The sequence below is a fragment of the Podarcis gaigeae genome (assembly GCF_964106915.1).
Source record: "Podarcis gaigeae genome assembly, chromosome: 2".
In the NCBI taxonomy this organism is placed as follows: domain Eukaryota; kingdom Metazoa; phylum Chordata; class Lepidosauria; order Squamata; family Lacertidae; genus Podarcis; species Podarcis gaigeae.
Genome location: NC_139679.1, coordinates 64,262,331 through 64,283,929, shown reverse-complemented (window position 1 = coordinate 64,283,929; position 21,599 = coordinate 64,262,331). Strand labels below are relative to the sequence as shown.

General features: G+C 40.3%; 1 protein-coding gene across 2 annotated transcripts; it reads left to right on the top strand.

Annotated features, from left to right (window-relative positions):
• The first annotated feature begins 3,626 nt into the window (after nt 1–3,626).
• Nucleotides 3,627–20,349, top strand: DCTN4 (dynactin subunit 4). 2 transcript variants are annotated; one of them, XM_083728699.1, is made up of 14 exons: nt 3,635–3,842; nt 7,804–7,874; nt 8,629–8,807; nt 9,919–9,962; nt 10,788–10,895; nt 11,560–11,580; nt 13,199–13,272; nt 14,856–14,968; nt 15,095–15,204; nt 15,358–15,431; nt 15,987–16,041; nt 16,697–16,804; nt 17,277–17,374; nt 18,069–20,349. In XM_083728699.1, exons 1-14 carry the CDS (start codon nt 3,708–3,710, stop codon nt 18,280–18,282), a joined length of 1,404 nt encoding a protein of 467 aa, XP_083584825.1. In that variant the 5' UTR covers nt 3,635–3,707; the 3' UTR covers nt 18,283–20,349. The 2 variants fall into 2 exon arrangements, with proteins under 2 accessions (XP_083584826.1, XP_083584825.1); XM_083728700.1 differs by lacking the exon at nt 11,560–11,580 and having other exon boundaries at nt 3,627–3,842.
• The last annotated feature ends 1,250 nt before the right edge of the window (nt 20,350–21,599 follow it).

Here is a 21,599-nt window from a genome sequence, read left to right as displayed (position 1 = left end):
ACATCCTGAAGCATTTCAGGCCACAGTGTCAATTTCACAGGCATCTATACATGTTCAGCTAAGTCCTGTGCTGGGGATCTTCAGCAAGTGAAGCTCCATGAAGTCCATGCTGTTAATCCACAAGGAAGGTAGCACATAAGAGAAGCTATTTGCCTAGAACAGCCAGGGCATGTTCAAAGGGTAAACAATCTTTTCTTCTGGATTTAAATTGACTTCAATGCTTTGTTTTTAATATTTTGTTAATATACAAATATTTTGTTATATTTTGATACTGTAGAATCAAAATATTGCTCTGTATTCTACATGTGCTGGCAGCTAACGATTCATTGGGCTAGTCTGTGGTGGGTTTAATCCTGGTGAAAAAGGTGGAACATTTAGCTAAACTGGTCTTCCTGTTGACCCCAGAAGGTGCCATGGTATAGACAGGGATAAGAACTTTGTTAAATGCTCCAAGGTACATCACACCCTTTCAGAAGGAGTGTTCTTTGTCCTGATAAATGTCTTATTTCAACCATAGAGTACATTTTAAAAATCTTCTTCTATGCCTTCTAGTGGCTAAGGGAAGGACCTTACAATTTAGGTCTTGTCTGGTGTAGACATCATCCCTCTTTAGAACATAGCTTAAATATGATAACCATTAAAAAGAGAAAAGAGCCACCACGAGTTCAAGTGCTCAAAACAAGTGGGTGAAGACCCATTTTGATTGGTGGTAACATTAACAACAACAACAACTTTATTTATGCCTTGCCCATCTGGGCGGCTTACAGCATATCTAAAAACATAATAAAAACATTAAACCTTAAAAACTTCCCTAAACAGGGCTACTTTCGATGTCTTCTAAAAGTCAGATAGTTGCTTATTTCCTTGGCACCTGAAGGGAGGGCATTCCACAGGGAGGGCATTACTACCCGAACTCAGGAAAGCCATTTGGTCCTGAGAGGAAATGATGACTCTAATTGAGCTTGCAGGGTTTGTGGAATTTCTATAGAGGTGAGCATGAGCGTGTACAGTATTTGGTTGGGATTTGAAAGAAAATGAGGAAACTCCACACCAAAGTTCATCGAGAAGGAAAAGTAAAAGCCCTTTGTTAAGATCTCCCTGTGATGTGAAATGTTTGTTTTACTGAAAATTCATATTAAGGCATTTCTCAGGATGCCAAAAGAATAGCCCAGTCGTGGGAAACTGGATTTCCTCCTTATGGAACATTACACAACAATAGAAAGTTTCTCTTGGAATATTCCACTGTTGCATGATGTTAAAAGGCCAAGGAAATATGTCTATTCTTAGCTGACTTTATTTATTTATGTTTTAAGCAAGTAATAGAAACAGCTGCAGTTTTCAGTGGCCACTTCATACCAATTAGCTAACCTTCCAATATAGGGGCATGAGAGCAGCTTGGAAGTGTATAGTTCAGAAATAATGCTAACCCACAGACTGTTTTAGCCATACTTTTTTTTTTTTTTGAAAAAAACTATCAGTTGTCCAACAGATGATCAAACAAACCATAACCTTTCCCCCTGAAATATACTTGGAGTCGAGAGTGGATTTCATGCTCTTTATTCAGCTCATAGAGGTGAGGAGGAATGGAAGTTCCCCCACAATATCTGCTTTATATACATTACAGTGGTACCTCACGTTAAGTACTTTATTCATTCCGGAGGTCCGTACTTAACCTGAAACTGTTCTTAACCTGAAGCACCACTTTAGCTAATGGGGCCTCCTGCTGCTGCCGCACCGCCGGAGCCCGATTTCTGTTCTTATCCTGAAGCAAAGTTCTTAACCTGAAACACTATTTCTGGGTTAGCGGAGTGTGTAACCTGAAGTGTATGTAACCCAACGTACCAGTGTATTTACACAATGGGCTGCACGTGATTGGCTAATTCTGGGATTCTCCAGTAAGCCAATCAGGGTGTGGATTCACTTCCACCTGGAGCTGGATTGGGTGGCTCCTGTGGATCAATCATTCTGCTGCATTGTTCTAGGACCAATCAGACTGCTGCATTCTGAATCCTATTATTCTAGGACCAATCAGACTACTGCATTTTGGATCCTATTGTCCTAGGACCAATCAGACTGCTGCATTTTGGATCCTATTCAACTCAGTACATAACACCCCCCCCAAAATTTGGGTTTTCCTTCCTAGCTGTTCTTGGTTTAAGGTACTTTTGTAGCTTTCTGAGCATCTGAAATGGGGTGGCCAAACAAACCATGGTTACGGATGGGTGCTGGATTAATATTATGCCAAACCACAGTTAAAACCAAGGTTTGTAAGCCAGAAACAAATGATGAAATAAACTGTAGAAGTATATAATGCTTTAGAAAGGATGCTTTAGCTGAGATTCTTGCATAGCAGGGGGTTGGACCAGATGATCGCTAAGGTCCTTTCTAATTCTATGTTTCTATGATTCCAAGGTGCTTCTTTTGACAGGAACCTATACTTACGTGGTTCTGATTACACTGTGTAAGATGTAGCATACCTCCCTGCTACACCTGGTACCTTAATCCTAAAACCAGTACCATAGTTCCATTAAGAGTTTTACTGACAAACTTATGGCAAAACTGCCTGCTACATTAGATAGACTTTGCATACTGTATATGTATTTTTAGTTAATTAAAATGCTGCATTCTGACAGGTTCATGAAAGCTTACAGTGAATGTGTACACCACCCTCCTCACAGTACCAATGCCACACACACCAAATAAAACATATCTGTGGAAAGTCAATTTTCAACTCCATTTGGAGCTTACAGCAGAAGAACAAGGATTGGATAGGAGGAGGAGCAGAGGAGTCACCGACAGGTGGGGAAACACTGTAAATATATCTAAGCTTCCATAAACATTGCTATAGAACTAAGGTACTGGCTAAATGACAAAGTAAACACGAGTCTTCAGTTACAGATAGGTAGCCGTGTTGGTCTGCCATAGTCAAAACAGAAAAATTCCTTCCAGTAGCACCTTAAAGACCAACTAAGTTAGTTCTTGGTATGAGCTTTCGTGTGCATGCACACTTCTTCAGATACGAGTCTTCAGTTGTGCTTTTACATCATATGAGGTTTTCAGGGTGGATTGTGTCCTAAACAGTTTCCAGCTTGATCATCGGAAGGAATTCTGAAAATTTTATTTAAAGGGGGGAAAAAACAATTAAGAAGATTAGGACTGAGATGCGCTTCCTAATATATTTCTACCTTTCACAGAAATGTCCCCAGGGTGGCTTACAACACAGCTCTGAACAATACAATAAAATATATGGTCAAAGTAATTTCTTAAGTATCAAAATCCATAAAAGAGCAGCATAAAAATCACCAGCAGAGATATTTATGAATGTGTTATATATAATATATATATTTTTATACACAGCTACAGTCTTTATCATGCAGTAAATTTTGTGCATTCTGTACAGAAACGTTAAAACATGTTCTGTGGCACCCATGAAATCAAAATTAAAATTTAGAATCAGATAGAGATAAATATAATATTTTATATATAAATAATATATAAAATATATCAGTCTATGTATCTTTCTGTTTTAACCATCCATTTACAGTACAGTATTTCGTCTCCCCTCCATATGACGTTACACCAGGCGGTGATAAGAGAGCGTCACCCGGAAGTGACCAGCCCACGCGGTTCTCTTCCGGGTCACGTGGCGGAAGTCGGGGCTGCTGGGTGCGGCTGGAGAGGTTGGGGCTGGTCCCCGTCTTTCCAAAATGGCTTCGCTGCTGCAGTCCGAGCGCGTTTCGTACCTAGTGCGGGGCGAGAAGGAGATCCGCATGCCGCTCTCGCAGCTCTATTTCTGCCGCTACTGCAGTGAGCTGCGCTCCCTCGAGTGCGTCTCTCATGAGGTAAACCGGGCGAGGGCTGGAGAACCGGGGGGGGGGCGCCACATCCAACGCCTCGAGAGCCCGTTGATTGGCCCGTCCAGCTGCCACTCGCTGCTTCGCTTCATTCTGTTGGTTAGGGGAGATGGATGGATTAGAGGGAGGAGAATCCATATCATTCTTTGATTTATATATGGTGTGTGGAGGTAGCGTCGCCCTCTCCCTCATCTCTACCGCAGGATGCCAGTTCTGGCATCACTGGAGTTGTGTTGTTAATTATTGTCCTCCGTAGCCTCTCAGTTGCTTCCTGGGGTGGTGTGAGCCTGCCGGTTGCTCTGTTCTGCCAGAGCTGAGTTTTGCACAGGATAGTTAAGTCACAACATCCTCTATCGCATTCTGTAAGCAGTAGGCGGCTGTTACTCTGTGTGTGGGGGTGGTGGTAATTCCCTTTTTGCTTCCTAAGCTGTATATTCAGCACATTAAAATAAATCTCTTCCAGTCTTCTTATTTGTTCTTTTAGCAGCCTGTGTGGTGCTTGAGTTTTGTGCCCCATCCCTCCATTTCTGTAGCATATTGTGTCCTCTGCAAGTCACAGAAGTCAATACGGATAAAATGCAGCACTCTTACCAACTGATTTATTATTATTATTAATAATAATAATTAATAATTTATTTCTACCCTGCCCATCTGGCTGGGTTTCCCCAGCCACTCCGGGCGGCTTTCAACAGAACATCAAAAACAGAATAGAACTTCAAACATTAAAAATTTCCCTAAACAGGGCTGCCTTCAGATGTCTTCTAAAAGTCAGATAGTTGTTTATTTCCTCAACTTCTGATGGGAGGGCGTTCCACAGGGCGGGTGCCACTACCGAGAAGGCCCTCTGCCTAGTTCCCTGTAACCTCACATCTTGCAGTGAGGGAACCGCCAGAAGGCCCTTGGACCTAGACCTCAGTGTCTGGGCTGAACAATGGATGTGGAGAAACCAGTTTCTTTCTCTTCTGATTAGTGAAGTCATTTTCTGATTACCCAGTCCTATCACAACCTCTAATTGATTGTCTTAAAAATTCTGTCTTCTTTCCCCCCAGTTTATTTGGATGTAGAGGATAGTATTCAACTAAGTTTTACTCATAGTAGACTGGTTGAAATTAATGAACATAACTGAGATGGGTCCACTAATTTACTCTGGGTGAAACTTGGTTGAGTACCACCCAGGGAGTTTGACACTGTGAATTTTCTTGTTACACAGAATGGTCATTTATATCTTAGCTGAATTCTTTTCACTCTTAAATCTTTTTCGCCCTTTTAAGCTGTAGAGAATGGAGACAGCCAGTTCATAATGTGCCAACCTGAGTGCAGCTTCTACCTTGACCATAAGATTACCAAATAGGCCTGGACACATGTTTTACTTTGTTAGAACATCAAAATAAGTAAAGTAGCTGTAAAACTTTTTAAAAAGCCATGCTGCTTTGTGGCTTTGGCTTAACAAATGTCTAAAGATTAGAGCCTGCTGCTGCACCTAATTTTGGCATAGTTGGGGGCTGAAGTTGCAACTCTGTTCACAAGTCACACCTGCCTGCCCACACCTTGGTCCAGTGTTCTTTTATTGATAACTTTGACTTGTGTAAAGAACATCTGTATTATTTCACAGTCTTTCAGTATATAAAAAAAATCCACTGCAATAACATTTTAGATGAGTGTTGGTAAGCCTTATCTCTTCTATTCAAGTTTATAAACTATAGATGCCAATGTGATAGGTTGGGAATTCATTTGTAAAGCCTAGGTCAGTGGTGGAGCACATGCTGTACCTATAGAAGGACCCATGTTCAGTCCCTGGCATCTCCAGTTAAAAGGATTAGGTGGCAAGTGATGGGGAAGACTTCTCCTGTTAGAGAAACACTGTTGGTCACAATAGAGCATACAGGCTTAGATATACAGATATCCTTACCTTTCTGTGTTCCTGTGTTTATGTAAAAGATGGAGAAAGACAGTGGCAGGTAATTAGCATATCACTGTTTTTCACCAGTTCTGTATAGCTAAGAAGAATGAGAACAGCATTAGCATTGTTGATATGCATCAAACGCTGTGACTAGAACAGCCAAAAACCTGCTTTGTCCTGTCATCAGAAAAGGTTACAGAACAAATCTCTTCATTGTATTGAAATGAATGTGAGATTCCCATACATCAAGTCAGTATGTGCTCTCAGAAGAAGGTGAACACATTTCAGGCCAAATAATCCAAAGGGTATATCAACACGATCAATTTATGGGTTTTATTCCAGTTCTGATTCATGAAAGAATCCTTGGAATTGTTATTTGACAAGGTTGCTGAATTTTCTCTGCTAGAAGTCCAAAGGTTCCTTTACTGGACTATAAATCTCAGAATAGTTTAGGAAGAGGTAATAACTATTAAATTAGTTTTTTAATTTGTATATGCAGATACATTGTATCCCTTGTATTGATACCCAGTTGATTCAGAGCTGAGTTGGTTTCTTTGTCCTCATTCACACCTAGACATTTCTTCATTTTCATCTATTCTTTAGCTAAAAATTAATTCATTGCTAAATTATGATAAATGATTTCATTTGGGATAATGGAAGCATTCCTCTTTATTATAGGTCTGTGGATGTTGCAAGATACAGGATTCTATATTGAGAATTTTTTGTTTGAATAAAACATTGGATACATGGCTTAAATTTGATGACCTTTTAAAAATATACATAAATGGAACTGATGTTCCGAAAAACTAACATAATTTTATTAACAGTTCCTGATCTGAATATTTGCTCCTGTGCAGAAATCCTTATTTACGCTGGATTTAACTAAGATTATTAAAACTGAAATGTTTATTTTTGAATGCCTTGCAATGCAATTCTATACATGTCTACTCATATGTAAGACCTATTTAATAAGTGGATATTGAATTATGATATGCCTTGTTCTGGTGTATGAACCCTGAGTATGCAAGGGTCAAGTTGCATGCAAATGCTTAAACAAAGCAGAAAAGCTGAAAAACAGACTCGGGGGGGGGGTGAAGTAGTCTGTGTATTTGACTGTCCCCAATGACTGTCCACTCAAAATCAGTCTAGTAAATCTGTTTTATTCTTAAGGGTTATGGAAGAAATTAAGCACTCCCCTTCTTTGCTGGTTCTTTTAAAGGTGGGGTTTTATTACATGCATTTGTTTGTAATGTGCCCCTTTCATTTAAATTATCTTTAAAATATACAATGTCTCAAGAAGTAGCATTGTGTTATTCTGGAAGGACCGAAGGTTCAGACAAGTTGGGAATAAAGTAGTTTAGTGTGAACAAGAAATTATTTGCTCAGTTATTTCCACCAGCGTTCAGAATATATAGATGATGATATCTGTGAGAGTGGCAGTGTGGAAGGTTGTTAGCACATAGTTCAGCAACATACTGTTAAATTCCATCTGAATAGTAAGACAGTAATCATACTTGGCTTAGTTCCTGGGCATTAGAAAACTGAATATCTTTGCCAGAACAGTTTGTCTGTTGTTTGAAGATTTTTTTTGTGTTTAGGTCAAGAAATTCCCCAGCCATCTCAGTTTTAAGATGATGATACTTTTCAGTGTTTTGGGGGGTTGACAACATTTCACATTCCTTATAAAGGAATCTTTGTATTCATTATAACTACTCTGTAAGTAAAGAGTTATAAGGCTGTGTACTTATGCATGACTTCCTCCAAAGAATCCTGGAAACTGTAGCTTTCCCCACTCACAGAGCTACAATGCCCAGCATCCTTAACAGGCTCCACTTTAAAATTGAGGTGGAGTGGCTTGCCTAAGCCATCTGATGAATTCATGACAAAGGTAAGAATCAGACTGGGGACTTAATGTCTCATAACGTGAACTACCTACTATGCTGTGCAGCCCAAAAATAAATCAAAGTTGGGGGGGGGGGGTTGTATTGGAAAAGGATCTGGTGAAGGATAGTGGTACAAAATGAAAAACACCTTTTTGTATTTTTTTAGGTGGATTCTCACTATTGTCCCAGTTGCCTGGAAAATATGCCATCAGCTGAAGCCAAGCTAAAGAAGAATAGGTAAGACTACATGCTACTTCTGTGATTCTCACCTTATTCAATACTTTTCTCATGCTTTAAGATAGTCTCCCTTCTATCAGTGTATATTTGTCCACAGCACCTTAGTAAGAATCTGAAACAATTTTGAAAATGCTCTAAGTGAGGATTTTATTTACAATGTGATCTCATTGTGATGAGGAAAATGCTTTTGTGTGTTTGACTTAGCACTCTGTTTATAGTCTGCACTGCTAACTACTGACAGTACTGGAGAAATAGTGTTGCAATAATTTACACTTGAGCATGAACCTGTTTCTTTTTCATACTCTCAATGTGTTTTTTTTGTGAAATCACAAGAAAAGCACACTGTGGAATTGCTGGTGATCTCCCATGCTGCAAGAAGGCTTTCAGAATGAATTTACATCTGTCATACATTGACATCTGTGCTTTTGTGAATTTCTGTGAAATACATGCAGAGTGGATCAGAGCACTTGTGGAATTTTGAATGTTTACTGTGACCAGATTTGAAACTTTGCCTACAGCATGTTTTGTGCCCTTTCACAAAGGGTGATGGAAGTGGAATGAAATGGCTTACTTTGTTTTTTGTTGACTGATTCTTTCTTTCATAGTAACACCTTTGGAAAGAATTTGGTTTTTTAAAACTTGTCAGAGGCAATTTCTGAGTTATAAAACAGAAAATCAGGAGCCTTGAACAGCGGGTATAATCCCTGGTGTACAAACTTGAGTCAAACTTCCATGCTGGTCTCTCTCTGTTCAGGTGTGCTAACTGTTTTGACTGTCCTTGCTGTATGCACACTCTCTCTACCCGAGCAACAAGCATCCCTGCTCCGCTGCCTGATGACCCAGCCAAGACCACAATGAAGAAGGCTTATTACCTGGCCTGTGGCTTTTGCCGCTGGACTTCCAGAGATGTTGGCATGGCAGATAAATCAGTTGGTGAGTGGCATTGGTTTTCAGATGAATATTGCAAGTGTTGTTAGAAAACTTTTTCATGACATGTTTTGCAATCAGCCTTAATTAGAATGTGGAGTGTTGTTTTTGTAATTCAATACTAAGAGCTGGGAAGATAAGTAGAGCTGTGTGAAGAGCTTATAGAGGTTGGCTTCCATTGGTGAATGGTGTTATTATGATGCTACCAAAATAGTCAGAATTGAGCTCTGAGGATGCGTGCCTATGTCCTTGGAGTACTGTTTGCTCACAGGCTGCATAATATAAACTAAGCAAAAAAAAAAGCGGGTTGTATCCCACAAAGTTGTCCTGTTAACACAAGAACTTCTGCCTATACCAGTGGTGGCCAAATTTTGCCTTCCAGCTGTTTTGGGACTACAATTCCCATCATCCCTGGCCACTTGTCCTGTTAGCTAGGTATGATGGGAGTTGTAGTCCAAAAACAGCTGAAGGGCCAAGTTTGACCACCACTGGCCTATGCAATGGGACTTCTTCATGGGCTTTCAGTATAAATATAAGTGGAAATTTCATGTGCTGTAAAATTTTTCATGCTGTAGTATTATTTACCATGTAAATAATTACATTATTTATTAATTATTCTCCCCCACCCTGGAAATATCTTCTGCACCCCTAGCTATCTTTCTACTGTGTTTTACCTAGCTGAATTCTAAAACCCAGAATAGTCTGGGTAGGGGAATAATCCTCAAGGAAAGGGAGCATTTGTAGGTGAAAATATGTGGGTGTCAGATGGGTTCAGCATCTCTCTCTCATGTCAGTAATTTCCTACAGATATTTCTCTGTGCCCCTGCATTCATGTTGACCTTCAGACATAAGTATAGAAAACACATCTTTGCTGGTATATTATGCAGTTCTGCCATTTTCAGCTTGTGATGCAGAAGAACTTTAAGCTTTTGGTATCTGATACGTTGATACTAATAATACCAGATTTAATGAACCGTGGTCTGGGTTAGGTGAGAGGAGGAGAGAAGCAGGCAGTAATTTTGGATATGTTTCATTTTCTCTGTCCAGAGCATGTATGATCTCTCTCTCCCTCCCCCCCCCCCACCATCCTTAAAAAAATTGCTTTGTTGTGTTGCAGCCAGTGGAGGTTGGCAGGAGCCAGAAAATCCTCATACTCAGAAGGTACGTAAAAGGAATTGCTTTTTCTTTCATAGAGTAGCCTGAAAAAGAAGAGTCTTTGTGTTGGGTCTGCTCTTGTCTATCTCTTAACTCACAGAAGAGAATCAACATTTAATTAAACTTGAAAGAATGAGTCCTGCATGGTTGAGGCTAGACTGCATCTTTCCCCAATTGATTTAGCACTGTAGCATCAAACTGGGGCTGGGGATGACATTATGTTGAGCAAAACATACCAAGTAGTCCAAGCCGTTTTCCACAACATGCATTCTTTGAGAAGTGGCCCATCTACATTGACCTCATTAGCTGCTGGAATGCAGTTTAAATTAGCAGTCATCAGGAATTGGCACAGACCTTGTGTAATGCAGAGGTCAGCATCTTTCCCCAGCTCCAATATACTACACTGATTTGAACCTTCTCATACAGATGCACTGCCACTAACATGAATTACTCTGTTCAGAGTAGTTATTTGAGAACGAGAGCTCTATTTCCTGCTGGCCTTCTTATCTGTCTGGCCCTACCTTTGAGATGTAGGGCGTAGCTCATCTCCAGCTAAGAGTAGGATATGATGTAATGCAAGCTTCTTTTTTCCGTTTCTCTGAGGAAAGAGCAGTGGGTAAAATTGTTAGGATGTGCATGACACTGCTAGCTAACTGGGTCAGTTAACTGATGTCAGGAGTTGGGCAAGAAGCTGCTTCTGCAGCTCAACTAAGGAAGAAACAAAAAGGGACACCCCCCAAAAGTATTTCCACCATTTTGTTTAACCTTTACTTTGGCAGGAACAGCTTTTCTTCCAGTTCACATCTTAAACTGACATTCCTTTCTAATCAGATTAACAAACTGGTCGAGTATTATCAACAGCTGGCTCAGAAGGAGAAGATGGAGAGGGATCGTAAAAAGTTGGTTCGACGCAGACCCTACATGCCCCTTGCTTTTTCGGTGAGCTAGGACAACAGTACAGAATTCTGGAACTCTTGGGCAAAATCAGAAGACAGTTTTTTAAACTTCAAAGGCATAAATGTTGTTTTTAGTTGAGACTTGTAAAAAAGAAGCAAGCAAACAAAACAAACAAAAATCTTCAGAGTTTATTGGAACCGTGTCAGTTCAATAATCTTCCAAGAACAAGTTCCAAGCATCTGTGTATAGAAAGATTTCAGAATGTTTTGCCGTTTATTAAGGGATATTGTCCACTACTGAAATGTAGACACCTGTCATTTGAAATCCCTCAAGTAACTCAGGATTGTATTAAGAAGAGCAAGAATTAGCCTGAGCTGGAAATCAGCTAGGCCGAGATGCTGCTGTTTTCAGTTTTATTATACTGACTGATCAGTCACTAAATATTTGCTTGCCTAGCTCATAGTCAGCACAAACTTGCTATGTGCTAGAAATCATAAGATGTGACAATATTTCATTTCAGTTTTCAGCTGTGCAGCCTGTGTCATTTGAAAGGCTTACTTTTTGCTTAGCTGAATATTTTTGCATATGCTTCCTACCTCTTGGATACCCATATAACCTGCTTGCTCTGTGCATTTGCTTTTGTCTTTATTGCTGCTTTTTTCTTGTCTCCGTTGCTACCTGCTGCTAATTTGGGGGCTCTCCGCAGCAACACACTATACATGTAGTGGTAAGTCCCTTCAGTTTCTGATAGTGTTAAAACCATTGAAACCACTTGCGTTCTACTGGTATGTCAATATTTAGTGTACTCAGCCTTCTGGTCTTGGATCTGCTTGTAGTACTACAGTTGAAGTCCAGTTTGCATACAGTTAATGAGCTGAGCTGTCCAAGCAAGGTTGTTAGACCTATTGCTATGGACTTTGAGTACATTTTCATTGTCCGTATAAAGAATGATGTTTGCCGGTTCAAGTCCCTGCTAACAGAGTGAGCTGGTTCATATATGCTAAGCCTCAGTTTATCTTAAACCATGGTTTAATTGTGAACATGTCTTCCCTTATACTGCAAAAGTCCCTTTGCAGCTTCTCCCCCAACGCAAACCATATTTTGATTTGCTGTGATGTCTCAACTAGGAACATGCACAAGCAGCAAGCTAGAAATCAACTATTCTCTGACTTAGATGTAATATCATAGGTCATACAGGTAGAAAGAAGTACAGTCGAACCTCCGTTTATGTAACCCTCTGGTTACGTAAACTTCAGGATGCGCGTGTGGCAAACCTGGAAGTATTTTACCAGGTTTCGCCACGCACGCATGCGCAGAAACCTCAGGATCTGACTGGTCCTCTGGAACGGATCCTGTCTGCAACTGGAGGTACCACCATACACCATTTTTTCTCCAAGTGCATGTTCCTTCTTCCTAAAATGACATGCACCACCACCGTACAAAATGACACAGGATGTAACAGGACTGCTTCCTGGGAAATTTTCAGTTGAAATCCCCATCCCACGACCCCTACAGCCAATGATCTCCAGAGTAGCAGAGTAGCATTGGCCAAATCTTTGTTTCTCTGTTTTCCTGTATGTTGATTGGAAATCCAGTGACCTGAATTGCAGGGTGGTTATAGGATAACACTGAATCCAAAGAACCTTGAGTGGATGGAAACAGGTGTGCAAATAAATATTTGTGCAAGTCTTCTCTGTTGGGTAGGTTCTTGGTGCAGTGCTCTAGTACAAGGGTAGCCAACTTGGTGCCTCCAGATGTGGTTGGACTTACAGCCCCAGCCAGCATGACTAGGAAAGTTCAGCTGTATCTTCACCATGCTGTTTCTTTACGGTTGATACTGTTCTATATATTTGTTACTAGTTGAATTGTAGCAACTTGTCAGTGAATACCTTGCCTGATGGTAGTTAATCTGAGCTGTAGAGTGTCATACCATTATCACAACTATTTCTTTCTGTCCAATGGTGTCTTAACTGTAGTCAAATATATTTTTGTCACAAAATTATACCCAGTATAATTGTCACAAAATTATACCCAGACAGCTACATTAGCTGTCAAGTGGAGTATACATTGGAGCATCACATGAAAATAGGTCAGGGTAGGAGGTTTTAAAAAATAGGGTTGTTTCAGTGGCATGCTGCGTCCCTCTTCCGGCATTTGATCAATTATTTTATTTTATTAACCAAGCTACTAAAAATTCATTTGAACAGAAAGAGAAAACCATATGCATTGCCTTTGTCTGTGCGTGTGTGTGCATACTTGAGTCCTTATGCCCCTCAAGCTGTCAGAAACCACGTGAACTTGTTTCAATCAACAGACCTAACTTTCCTTGCATACTTCTTTCCTAGGACAAGTATGGCCTTGGAACCAGGCTCCAGCGTCAGAGGCCCGGGGCCCCTATCAGTGCCCTCACAGGACTTTCGTGAGTGCTAGGCCTCTTTATATGTATGACAAGAGGTGAAATGATGTAATTTCACAAGCTTGCCAACTGCTGCTCATCTAGGGTGCAAATAAATTGCCTGCAGACTGCCAAGAGTGATCCAGAGTCTCCCTCTGCAGTTTATATTCAGGAAGAGTCTGTTCCCCCCTTTTTTAAAAAAAGAAGTGGTCCATTGCTCAGTTTGGAGTGTGCTTTGGCACTGATGTGTACTTCACAGTTGTGCCTAAACGTTCTGCTTTGTTTTACACAACAGTGTGACTGCTACCAGTCTCTTCCCTTAAGTTTTGCGCCTGAGATTGATTATCTGTGTTAGTACAGTACACAGCTAGTGTACGGTGGGCGTCATCTTTTCTTGCAAACTCAGGTGCTTTTTGCATATCCACACCATACATTTGGTGCATATTTAAAACACATGGCTTCCCCCAAAGAATCCTGGGAGCTGTAGTTCATTAAAGGTGCTGGGAATTATATCTACAGTATGTCAAGATTCCTTGGGGTACAGTAATGTGCATTGGATGTGCCTGAAATGTATGGTGTGGCTCTCTTTCAGGTTCCCTGGGGAATGTATTCTTGGAAGTAAGCCCCTGTGTGCTTAGCGAGTCTGAACTCTGCACGGTTTGCCTTGGGATTTCAGCAATGCAGTTCTGTGTAGCTTGATAAAAGCCATTTTGTGAGGGGAAGGTTGAAAGCAGGGGGTGAGGGGAACTATGCTTAATCCTTTTCTATGTCAACCATTTCCCATTCTAAATTGTTCACTGAACAGCTCACCCCACCCCTGCTGCGGGTTGGTTTTCTTTCTTTTTTTCTATGTATGTAGGGTTTTTGTTTTTTTGCTGATTCCACCTTCCCTCTTCAGCTCTTTGTTGCCAGGAGGTTGGGAGATCCAAAATATTATAAGAGGTGGCATGGAGGGCTGTATATTTTTGTAAACTGCTTAGAAGTTCTCTTACAAGCAAGCACTATATAAATGTTATTAACAAAAGAAAAATAAGAGAGAGGAGGAATTTGTGGAAATTGCCTCCCTTCCTCTTCTGTCAGCAGAAGCCTTCTCTGGATCAAGGAGCCTCCATAAATGGGACAACACTAAATGCAATCTGCTTTTTTGTCCCTTGCTGTATTTTTCCTTGTTGTTAATCCTCTAATCCCTAGAACAGCTGTTCTTAAGAAGTTTTTTTTAAGGGTGTGGCATTTAAGGATTGCAAAACTAGTGAAAATTAAGGCTAGTGAATGTCGATAACTTTTTCTTTATAATATTTACATGCTGATCACGTTTATGGTAATATCTTAAAGATGGGAAAATTTCAAGAAATGGTTTTGAAAAGCACATCAATTTTCACCTTCACCTGGCTGAGCAAGTTCTCTCTCCTACTCATTCTCTGTAGCCTTGTGTCATTGTTCTAGGTGTTGTAAGGAGGTCTGAATGTCAATCAGCAACTTGCTTACAGTTGCTCTGCGAAAGTTTTAATTTAGCCAGTAATTGTAATATTATTGAGGTTTTACTGTGCTCAGTTACTTCTAAGCAACTTTCTGATTATCCTAAGCAGCTGCTTTCTTTTTTGCCTCAGGCTGAAAGATGGAGAGGACCAGAAGGAGATAAAAATTGAACCTGCTCAGGCTGTGGAGGAAGTGGAGCCTTTGCCTGAGGACTATTACACACGACCAATCAATCTGACAGAAGGTAGTAGCTCTTAGCATATCACTTGTGCTCTCCTGCCCCAGCTTAATATCTTCAGGTGGTGGTCACTCTTTCGTATTGCTCAAAACTGTTTTTTGTTTGTTTGTTTACTTTCTGTACTGTGAACAGTGACAACCCTACGACAGCGCCTCCTCCAGCCAGACTTCCAGCCAATCTGTGCTTCTCAACTTTACCCACGTCATAAGCATCTGCTGATCAAACGCTCCCTTCGGTGCCGGGTATGTAGATTTTGCTGAAAAATATGTTAGCTTCTACTTCTACTGCTTTTGGTGTTTCTTTTTTTAAAAAATTGTCTCAGTGGTAGCATTTGTAGTTGTAGGTTGTTGTCATGCTGTTTGGCCACACATTTTGTTAATGTTTGTTTCCCCTAGAAATGTGAACACAATTTGAGTAAACCAGAGTTCAACCCTACATCCATCAAATTCAAAATTCAGCTGGTAGCTGTGTAAGTATTTTGGATATGGGTGGAAGCAACAATCTATAACACTTACGGTTGGGTCTGTATTCTCTCCTGAGTTGTTCCACTTCAGACTATAGGTGAGAGCTTCTAAAACAGAAATCACAACACATAGCAAACTGGGATATCAGAGAACAGGGACCTAGTCTAGCCTTCCCTCTGACACACTAGTGACTTGTCTTCTACATGCAGGTACATAATAGTCTATGTACAGAGGTCTACTTGGTTTACAAACTCCAGTTTTGAAATGTCATTTAAACCAACCTCTTTAATTAAGTCTGGCCCCATGTTCTCATTTAGTCTCATTTAAAACTTTGGAAGTTGTAGCTAATCTACAGTACAGTTCCCTTTTAAAAAAATTAAACCATGTTGTGTTTGTAGTCATCTACTTTTTCCACTTTTTAAAACATCACCATCTTAAGAACCCATTCTGGGTTGAAAGGTAGGAAGCCAGATATCTAAAAGTGAAAGTGCAGTCAGAAGTCTAGAGATGTTGGGTTCATACTTGAATTTGCTATTTACTTTCTTTTATTTGTATTGTAGCAACTATATCCCAGAAGTGAGAATCATGTCTATTCCAAATCTGCGCTATATGAAGGTTTGTTCTTGTGTATTTTGAACAATCTTTCTAGAGGTGGGATTTTAAATTAGGGATGGGGACCAGTGGCCCTCCAGAGTTGTTGGGCTGCAACTCCCATCATTTATGACAATGGGCTATGATGTTTGGGGCTCCTGGGAGCTGGAAGTTTTAAAGGCTGCATGTGAGTTAGTGTTAAACCAACTTTTTATTTATTTTATATAGCTTTTCATATTGAGTGCGTTATTTTTTATAACCTTGGCTCAGTTTAAGACACCACACCAAATCATGGTTTGAGCAAGCTGTAGAAGAGCCGCAATTGATGTTTATTTGATTGGATGAATGAACTGGGGAGATCTTTAATCAGCTAAAAGTCTCCCCCCTCCTGAATAATTGGATGACATTTAAAAAAGCACCATCTTGAAGCACAACTCCGTTTCATGTATATAGGAGGAAATGCCTTTTGCAGTATAATGCTTGCTATGACAAGTATAAACACTAACTAAATCACTAACTGAATGACTGGAAGACCAGCTGTTTTTTAAATGTGAGAAATTTGTGAATTTTAGAGGCATCAGTGAAAGGCAGAAACGTGTTTTTTGCAACAGCATAAAAACAGGGTGAAAGATTCTTACTGAGAGTGATCGTTTCCTTTGTGTGTCTGTCATTTGCACAGGAGAGTCAAGTTCTTCTAACTCTCACCAATCCAGTGGAAAATCTCACTCATGTGACACTGAAAGAGTGTGAGGAAGGTGATCCTGATGACACCAGTAGTACTGCTAAGGTACTGCAGCTTCTTCCTAGCATAGATTCTAGGCCATACTTTGATGCTGTGCTGGAAGCTACACTGACTGTATGCTCCTATAAATAGCCACCTGTCATTGAAGACTTAGGGTGGATTTATATGTAGCTATGCAAAAAGAGACTTCCACATGGTATTGGTACCCATGTGGGTGCCATAAGCACTAAGGGGTTTGCCATATTAGGTGGGGTTTGTTTGTTTGTTTTAAAAAGTGTATGTTTGCTCCTCTGCCTCCTTTTGAGAGGAAGGATGGGATATAAATATATAATAAATGATGATAGTAACATGCACTGAAGATGTATTGGGTGTTTTCATTCCAGTGTTGTATCTTGCAGTTGGCCACAGGCAATCTCTCCCGCTCCATTACTTACCGTATATATACTACAGGGAAAGCAGGGTGAATGTTGGTTGGCTACTTGTTGCAAAACATATTTTCTACATAATTCTTTTTCAGGTGGTGGTTCCTTCCAAAGAGCTACTCCTGGCTGGCAAAGATGCAGCAGCAGAATATGATGAGCTGGCAGAGCCTCAAGATTTTCAAGATGATCCTGAGTAAGCTTTTCCATATCTTACAGACCTGTGTATCAATTTGTCATCCATGATTCATTGGCGGTTGATGGTGTTGGCTTCCGTCAGGTTGGCAACTGATAGCGCAGTATTTATTTTCCTCTGCTGTGTAGTTTGGAATTTAGAAAGTAGTTGATAGAAGAACATCCCACCCCCAATATAATACTAGAACTTGGGGTGATCTGTCAAATTGATTGGCAGGGAATTCAGGGCAGTCAAAAGGAAGTGCTTCATGTAAAACAATTAGAGCCTTCCTTTAGAGCCCTTTAAAAGGAAATCTGACAGGTTCATGGAGGAGGGATATATCAATGCTGGCATGCCTCTGAATGCTAGTTGCTAGGAAGGCAAAATGTGTCAATTCTAGTTTCTAGGCTTGAAAGAGGGCTCTTGACTTCATGTCTTGCTTGTGGGATTCTTGGAGGTATTTGGCTGGCTGTTTGAAGCAAGATACTGGATTTTGTGGACATTTGGCTTGATTCAGAAGGGCTTCTCTTACTTTTGAAAATTCAAATTCAGGCATACCCATGAACTCATCTTTTAGCACTGGGCAAGTCCATGTATTTGGTTAGTTCTGTCTAGCTATTCTAGTTGGCTTAAGCAACTAATAAACTTTCTTAGTGACATAGCTCACAGGGAAGTGTTGTGGAATTATATTAAAACCTCTCTTCTTCCTTTGCAGCATCATAGCCTTCCGGAAGGCTAACAAAGTTGGGATATTCATCAAGGTCACTCCACAGAAAGAAGAGGGAGAAGTTACTGTGAGCTTTAAGATGAAACATGAATTTAAAAACCTTGCCGCTCCTATCCGGCCCACGGAGGAAAGTGATCAGAGTTGTGAGGTCATCTGGCTCAATCACCACGTGGAGCTCAGCCTGGGCCCTGTGCTTCCATGAAACTCGTCTGTAACTGGAACCTAAACGAAGGCCACACACTACATTGTGTCACTGTTCTATAGAAGAATGCATCCTGACAAAATGCTGAAGGCACTGCTTCACAGAAGCTCCCATCAGATATGAGCTCGCACACCACAAATTTCAGCCAAAAGATGCAGAGGTCGGATTAGAAGAGAAGAGCCACACTCTTGGATGACTCTCCTCTCTGCAACACCTATGAATTGATGGTCGTCCCCCCCGTCCCCCCCCCCACGCTTGGTCAGCTTTGTAGCAGAAAGCTTGGTGTGCACATTCTGTGGTCATCTTGTATTGCTCCTTGATAAAACGGCATGGAATTTCCCAGCAAACGGCCTTACTTGGCGCTCTCTGCATCGGTTTTGCAAAGCTAGTATTACATAATGCCAACATCTCTCTCCCTTGTGGTAGGTTCTGTTCACAGTAAAAATTATTCCAAGGCTACAGTAGCACCATCTATAGTGAAACAGCAAGCAGCGGCAGCAGTATAATGTTCTCTTGCTTCCACCTTCAATTGGATGTGCCATCTGTTTCAAATAGCACTTGTTGGCCTTTTACTCATGTACCAGAAGTTGATATTTCATAAGATGTTATCTTGTCCTGCATACTTTGTTAAGGAAAGGCTCTTAAGAAAAAAAGGCATTTGAATGCTCCTCCCAATATTCTGCAGGTTTTTTGTGGGGAGGAGGGCGGGTCTTCTGCCACTCTTACATTGAAAGATGCAGGTGTAAAAATGGAACACGTTCTAGGGTAGTTCATAAATGAAAAAGCTGCTGTACTGCACTTATTGTAGCAGGGGTGCCATTGTGGGGAATCATTTGTGTGTTTTTTGTTAAATTATTTATTTAGGAATAGGTTTATGACCAAAGATAGCTGAGAATTTTGATACGTGAGATCACTTTTGGTACGCTTTGAAGTTTAAAATCTCTTCAAAAGTAGCTACAAGCGCCCACTGTGCATCCTTGCACACAATGTACTTAATACATGATTCCCATACCATTATAAGAAAAAGTGAATGGCTTTCACAAGGCTTTGTTAGTAGCAAATTGAAGAAATAAATGGTTGTAAACTCTAATTCCCAGAGCTTGGCTCTAACCTTCCACCCATACTCAAAAATTCAGCATTGCAGTGTTGCATACACACAGAGACACAAAATGCAGAGATATGTTCCAACACAAACTTCTTGGCTAATATTTTTTGTTAGATTACTGAGAAGAAAAATGCATATGGTGGAACTCGGCTGCTTTTTCTGCTTATAATTCTCAGACTACATAACAGATGTAGGTGTGCTTTGAATGGGGCTCTGCTGTTGTAGCCTGGGAGTAAAGGGGGCATGTGCAGATCATGTGATTGAATACTGTTGTCAACAGGTGTGCGTTACAATATGAGAGCTTATTTTGTAGCAGAAAGAGGAATGCTTATTTCCATCTTGGATTAAAGTAAATGGACTCAAGGCTGTGGGAAAGCTGTTTTCTTGTAGATTGCAAGTTGTTCAGAGGTGTGTCTTTTAAAAGTCTTCATTTGTTTGGCAGCATTTGGATGAAGGTAGCACCTTATCCAGTTTGTGCAATGGATGTAAAGAAAAAGAGAAGCTTGATGTTCACAAGACCTGCGTAGACTATACACAATATAAAGCATGAGTTTAAGAAGTCTAACCAGTGTTTATTCTTAAATGTGTAGTGTTTAGTGTCTGCTGATCTCAGTTTTTAAAGTAACTCAAACTTAACCCCTGATTTAATTCTGTCAAGATAATTCTTGGCTGAGTAATATTTGGGAACTTCATTTTCGAGAGCTGTTGCTGTGCGGAAGTGATACACACCCAAAGCTTCTTTGCAAAACATATAGGAAAGTTGGGGCATACATTGGAAGCTTTTTCCTTTTAATATTTTAGAACTCTGTTCTGTATTACACACTTATGCAGAAACATCTCACTGAATCCTCACTAGAGGGCACTGGAGACACTCTGCCTTTATCAATATTAATAAAATGACTGTGTTGCCTTATTGTTTTACTTAATGTAGTGAACTTGAAATAAAGAAGCAGACAAAGCCATTTCTTTATTATGTACTTTTTCTGATAGCACCAATCCTTAGGGTGTAATGTAGAGGACAGTATCTGCCACTGTCATTTTCTCGCTATGCAAGCATAATGGTGTTGGACTGGATTTAGGAGTGCAGTGATTTTAAGTGTACCTACTATGCCCTTATATATGGGCAAAACACAAGCTGCGGAAGCTTGGCATGAGGAATGCTGTGGGAGCACTTGATACAGTAGCACTGATGGACCTTAACAGGTGTCGGCCTCATCAGTGCCTGCTTGAGAGACCATTGAGAGCCACACATAAGCTGCTATTGGCTCCTAACGAAGACAGGTGTGTGTGTGTGTGTGAGAACAGCTGATACAGCCAACTGCCGCCATAGGGTGAGGTAGATCATATTAAGCTCCTGGAATTGCACTTGAGCTACAGCCAATTTTGGCTCAAGAGAAATGAAAGGAATATTGGAAGGAGACATAGGATAAAAATGGTTTAATGTTTTAATTGCTGACTATGGGGAATCCCATAGTCAGTCTGTGTCCCACTTCATACAAGGTAAAGGCTCATTTACACATTCCTTACTACTGTGAATTATCACTCTGCTTTGTCTGCTCAAGTTCTTCCCCATGAGAATGAGTATGTCTTAAATGCCTTTATCACTCTTGTCTGTCCAATTTTGTAGTACATTAGCATCTTGGGCATACAAGCACTCAAATGTGCTTAGACATTAATAATTAACATTTATATTGTGCATTTCCAAGTGCTCAAATTGCTTATTTCAGTTATCCTTATATGATTGCTGTAAGGCACTTGGGTTAAGGATAAGAGATTACCTAATGCTTCCTAGTGAATTTGTGATTGAAGTAATATTTGAACTAGAAAGGTACAGCTCCTAGCTGCTGGCAGTGAGTTATCACTTGCTACTGACATTACTTGGTGATGGTTAAATTGCTATAAGACTGCCCCTTTTTACAGCCAATGGTTGCTGCCATGTAATGTTTAAATTGGCCCCATACTGCAAGTACCTGTGCTTAAATTGCCACCTATCATTTTTTTTTTAATTGCTATATAAAGAGCCAATTGGAATCTTTACTATTATCAGACTAATATTAATTGGGCATCACTCCTGGAAATTATAACCTATAGTTCCCATTTTAGGAAAAGCATCTTTCCTTGTAGACTCATGGAATGTCTGGTTATGAGATGATCCCTGGTGTGAGATACAAATTCCTCCATCTGAAAACAATGCAAGAGCCACCTAGATTAG